The sequence below is a fragment of the Alexandromys fortis genome, unplaced genomic scaffold (genome assembly GCF_014885135.2).
Source record: "Alexandromys fortis isolate MF-2015 unplaced genomic scaffold, M_Fortis_MF-2015_v1.1 scaffold_438, whole genome shotgun sequence".
Taxonomy (NCBI): Eukaryota; Metazoa; Chordata; class Mammalia; order Rodentia; family Cricetidae; genus Alexandromys; species Alexandromys fortis.
The window spans coordinates 307,440-313,156 of record NW_026068346.1 but is presented as its reverse complement, the minus strand read 5'-3'; the positions used below and the strand labels follow the sequence as shown (position 1 = coordinate 313,156).

The 5,717-nt window shown below is 38.9% G+C and overlaps 1 protein-coding gene and 1 long non-coding RNA gene across 2 annotated transcripts in view; both read right to left on the bottom strand.

Annotated features, from left to right (window-relative positions):
• Window positions 1–1,581, bottom strand: part of LOC126495327 (uncharacterized) — a 3,874-nt gene extending 2,293 nt beyond the window's left edge. Inside the window, exon 1 of the long non-coding RNA XR_007590134.1 lies at window positions 1,540–1,581. This is a non-coding gene — a long non-coding RNA (uncharacterized lncRNA). The remainder of the gene's footprint in view (window positions 1–1,539) is intronic.
• A 398-nt stretch (window positions 1,582–1,979) lies between these two features.
• LOC126495329 (cytochrome P450 3A31-like) overlaps window positions 1,980–5,717 on the bottom strand; it is an 8,315-nt gene continuing 4,577 nt past the window's right edge. Inside the window, exons 2-4 of the mRNA XM_050132918.1 lie at window positions 5,077–5,176; window positions 2,161–2,274; window positions 1,980–2,072 (exon numbers count right to left, since the gene is read on the bottom strand). Coding sequence (XP_049988875.1) covers window positions 1,980–2,072; window positions 2,161–2,274; window positions 5,077–5,176 — 307 coding nt within the window. The remainder of the gene's footprint in view (window positions 2,073–2,160; window positions 2,275–5,076; window positions 5,177–5,717) is intronic.

Here is a 5,717-nt window from a genome sequence, read left to right as displayed (position 1 = left end):
TTCCAGAAGACGTATAAAATGCTGTAGCTAGTGTGGAAAAATATGTTTAGTTGTTTAATATGTTAAAATGGGGTTACTTTGTAATGCAGGAATGATTATTCTGAATATATCCCAAAACATAAAAACAATTATTCAAACATAACCTTGTATAAAAATGCTCATAGCAGCAAAATTAATGCAAATATATAAAACTAACTTCAATGTCTATAAACTAATACAGAACATTACTCATTCATGACATAGGAGACAGTTACAGTAGTGTCACTTAATAGTGTTCTAAATGAGACAGACCCGTCACAGAGATGACATAGTCTATCATCCCATTGAAGTAAAACACCCAGAATATGTAAATATAGAAAAATTGAATTGGAGGTTGCTTGGGTCAAGGCTGCTTGAAGGAAGATGGTGCAAATGTGCAGCATGACTAGAACAGAGTTCTCTGCAGTTGACATTGGTATCAGGCCAGGTAGATCATCAGTCAGTGCAGACCCCTGAGTGATCAGAGAGCTGAGAATAAGTGACTGTTGAGTGCTGAGTCCTACATGGAGCATCTGTATCAACACCCCCATCACTCCAGGCTCAAGGAACATCATGAAAGCAAATGTCGGGGTAAAGTAAGGGCCAGGACAGGTGGTGTGATGAAGTGGAATTCCACTTTGTGCTCTCTGAGTGCCAAGAATGTTTTATTACCATTGGTTAATAAAGAAGCTTCTTTGGGCCTATGGCAGGGCAGAATATAGGCAGACAAGAGATCTGAATATATATCATATAGCATATAAAAAGATGGTATAATTAATATGGCTTCTGTATCATTACTTGGATCTGTGCAGCCAGGAAACCAATAAGCAGTCTCCATTTACAGTGTGAAATACCATATCCTGGACATGGCATGGCCCACTCTTGAACTTATCACCTGCATGAGATCAGACCAATAATATTGGTCAGCATCTTAGCAGGCAGAATTTGCTGGACTTTCTATTTGGCCAAAAAAGGGGTGGGATATTAAATTGAGAGAAAGATGTGTTGGGTATTTGAGGTAAGTGGGGGTGAGAATTCAGGGAGGGTATAATCAAGATAAATTGTATACCTTTATGATATTATCAAAGGATAAATAAAAGAATTCTAAAACAAAGAGAGGTGCAGTGGCTTAAACCTTTAATCCCAGCACTTAGGAGGCAGAGGTAGTGGGATCAGTGTGAGTTCAAGGCCAGCCTGGTCTACATGGCAACTTCCAGGCCAGTTGAGCTACACAGTGACACCCTCTCTAAAAGAAAATTAAGTTAAAAAACAAAAGTAAGGGAGTACATGTATTTGATTGCACTAAAAATATTGGATTGTGCCTTTATGTACAACACCATAAGCTTGTGAATTACATGTCAGGTGAATTATATACCAATAGAGCTGTTAGTTTTGCTAAGTGTGGACAGGTGAATTATATACCAATATAGTTTTGCTAAGTGTGGAAGAGAAAGGCTGAACTTCAAACATGGCTACAGACAAGTGTACTGGGTCAAAAGGCAGAAGAACCATCATACATACCTACTGACATTAACAATGGATCAAAAACATCAAATTTTATGAAGTTCTTGATCTTTTCGACAAAAGGATCATTTGGGGTGTTGAGGGAATCGACGCTCACACCAAATGCTGTGCTCGTGATCACATCCATGCTGTAGGCCCCTAACACTCTGAGGAGAGAGAGATGTGGGAATTTACCACATTCAGCAAGAAGCCTGAAATTATTTATATTCTTGTCAAGACTTGTAAAACCACCTCAGTTGACCAAGCACCTTCCCCTCCTACCCACCCTTAATTCTTGTGACTTTGATACTGTTACATTTCTTTCTCAATTGTAAATTTGTCAAGTAGTGTCTTAAAGGGAAGAAGGAGCAGCTGGACATGTGAGACACACAGAAGGGTGACCCTTCTGCCCCTGCTGCCCTTCCTCTCCCACAACCACAGTGGATGTACCACACTACTCATTCTTTCAAGGTAAGAGGCTTGCCTTTCTCTGCCTCTCTTCTCAAATATTTTACCAAAATATCTCCATACTGTTCAGTAATGGGGAACATCTAAGCACAAAACACAAATGTATCCATGGTTGTTACATGTGGAGACTCAAGTTATACAAACATTTCAACTAACAGTCCTTTTAGTCACCTCTTTGAGTTTTCCACTGGTGAAGGTGGGAGACAGCAAGGCTCGAATTCTCTTCCACTCCTCATCCTTAGATATGGTCAGGGCTTTACTCATTATCCCCACTGGGCCAATAATCTGGAGTCAAAAAATATAAATATTGTTCTCTGTAAGTCCAGACCTTACTATAGTTGCAAAGCGCTAGGGCAATATTGGTGTATAACAATTAGTTTTTGACAAAAAGTAAATGTTTGTTTACTATGGATCAAACCTCATCTTAGATGCAAAAAGGGTCAGTATTTCCTCACAACCTTGAAGACATTAGGTGCTCACTGGGATGCCTGTTGAACTTTTAAACATTTTTATTCCAGGATCCTTGTAAATTTAAATCTCACTGTGGTTTGCAAATTTGTTCCAGGGTTGGGAGAGGGCAGAGAAGAGGGGAACAAGACATAGTAGATTCTCCAGAGTTAAGTAGATGGCAAATGGCTTGGGGATAAATAGAAAGTGAACTTTGCATCAGACAAATTCTCCAGCTCCAAATTTACAACATAAGCAATGTGAAAATTGATGTCTTGATATGGTATGTGCACATGCGTGCATATGAATGTTCGTGTATGTGTGTGTGTGTAGAGTAGAACACTGGTGTGCATTCTCATTTGGAGAACAGAGGTCTGACATCTTCCTCTATACCTCTACTGTATTTTTTAGGCAGTGTGTCTCAATGAATATGGAAGGGTCTGGTTTGGCTAGAGTAGCCATTCAGCAAGCCCCTAGGACCCACCTATTTCCAAATACAGCTCAGAAATAACACATACATGCTGCTCTGCCCAGCTTTTATGTGGATGCTGGGGATCTACACTCAGGTACTTTACTGATAGAGCCATTTCCCTAGCCTGAGACACTTAAAGGATTTGATATTTGAGTTTTGTCAAGACTTACTTTAGTATTGTATGTATGTATATGTGTTTATATATGTATGTGTGTGTATGAATGTATGATGTGTGCAGTGTGATCAAAGGACAAAGGAGTGAGTTGGATCTCCTAAAGCAGGAGTTACAGGTAATTTGAGCTGCTGGATATGGATGTAGACAACTAATCCCCATTCTCTTGTAGATAGACACTAAGTCTTTTCTCTAGACCATGTTTTTTTTTGTTGTTGTTGTTTAGGAATAGTTTTTTCTTAATTTTTTTAGCGATAAAAGGGAAAATATAATTATTCTCTTAGTCTTCAAGTTAGATAGGTATTGAGAATTATATGTTTGTCATATTTATATTTAAGATAATCAGGTTTTTTGGATACATAGAGATTATATTTAGTATAGATAGTATAATCTTCAACCTCTTCGAAGAGCTGTAGAAAATGGCCTGTAATCTAACCTAGAATTCTGTGCCAATGAGACACAATCACTACTGGCAACACCACTCTACTCCCGAGAGAACATTGAGCACCAAAGACACTCCACTGGGAGCTTGTCTTCTTCTTGGCACAACTGGCCTTCAGGCAAAAGAAAAGCCCATACCTTGACTACTGACAAAGATACAAAATATCCATAAGTGGATAAAACAGGATTGTCTTATCTTGCCAAGACAGGTTAGGATAGTTCTAAAAATGTTTCTTGCCTTTGATAATAGTATGTCAGTTATGTTAGGCCTTAGCCAAAGTTGGTTGACTCAACATTGCTAACGAGACTTTGGGTGATTGCCCAGGTAGTCAGTTGTCTCTGTCATTTGTTGCACATTTTGGAAATGTCTCATTTTTTCTTCCTGGTTGCTTAAGTAATATTACTTCCCTTCTCAGATATTTGACGGAGTTGAAGATTAGATAATTGCAGTTACTCTCTACATTATTTAGACTCCTTGAAATAAAATATTTAGTAAAACTTTTGTTACATGTTTCTTGCTCAATATTGTTTATTATTTGTAATTTTATATTTATTATTTGTTCCTATTGTATATAATTGTATTTGGTTTGGTTCTGTCTTATTTAGGCAAAAGGGGGAGATGTAGGGGAAGCCCAGCCAATCACCTTGCTTGAAGGGCGGGATCCCCTTATGCTAATATTTACTTGTAAATCTTGCGGGTGTGCTCCCCACCTTCCCTTCTGTTACCTGCTCTTCGGTGGAATCTTGGTTTTGTGAGTTATCCCCTTCTTCCCCTTAATAAAGCTGATATTAAAGCTAGCCTGATTAATCCTATTTGCTGGTTGTTTACACCCTATCAGTCTCTAAAAACCAAAGCAAGCAAACAAAATAAATTCAATAGGCAAAAGTAAAGGTTTGTATTCTTAAAAGGTGGAATCTTGGGTGGTGGTTCAACAGTTAAGGGTGCTTGCTGATCTTGTGGAGGAGCCAGGTCCCAACACCCATGCCAGGCCCCTCCAACTGCTTGGAACACTAGCTTTAGTGGATCTCCACCTTTTTTGCCTCCACGGGAACCTACACATGTATGGTATTTACTTTTATAGAAACATGCAGTGGGACAATGGTCTTGTACTCTTTAAAGGTTGTCAGTTGTACTGGTTTAATAAAATGCTGATTGGTCAGTAGTCAGGCAGAAAGTATAGTTGAAGCAACCAGCCAGTAAATAGAGGCAGGGTGATGAGAAGAGGAGAATTCTGGGAAGAGGAAAGACTCAGTCTGCATTCCTCACCCAGACACAGAGGAATCAGGATGAGACAGCCTTACTAATAGAAGGTACCAAGCCATGTGACTAGCACAGATAAGAATTATGGATTACTGTAAGGTGTAAGAATTAGTTAACAATGAAGCCTGAGATAATATGTCAACCAGTTTATAATTAATGTAAGCCTCTGTGTGTTTCTTTGGGACTGTGCGGCTGCAGGACTGGGCAGGATAGAACCTCTGTCAACAGACATACATATAAATAAAAATAGCAAAAACAAGTCTTTAAATTTTTTAAATTAAAAAAGTTACCTACCCGTCGGTTTGTGAACACAGAATAGAAGTCCTTCACTAGTACATTCTTGATCATCTCTGTGTCCGTGATAGCTAACACAGGTGTTTGACCATCATGCAACCTGGGCGAGGAAAACAGCTCATTAACCCAAGCCAGGTTATAAAGTGGGAGCCCAAATCCTCACTTTGATTCCAATGTTATATGACCCCACTCTGGCTATACAACATGGAGTCACACTAATTTCAAGTCCAACTTAGGGAGTCTGACCACAGATCCATGGAGTCTTTGTAAAGTGACAGGTGATATCATTGAAGACACAACGAGTCACTTAAAGACAAAACAATTTGTAGTGAAAATCTCGTAGAGTCATTGTATCTTGGGTAAACATTAGGATGAAAAAGTTGTTTCTCACTGTATGTATGATAATGGCAGAATATATTACTTTCTTGTTCAAGGCTCCAAGACCTTGAGGAAATCATAGTCTGGAACAGTGATTGTTTTCTATGACTTATCATTGTTTTCTCTATGGGATTTCCATCCATTGCATGTCTTTTGTCACAGTACTATCCAGGCATGTTTAGAGGGCTTGAATTATTGGCTACTGAAACAATGCACAATAGGGACTGGAATTGCAGGGGTGTGATTATTTCTTTCAGAGAACA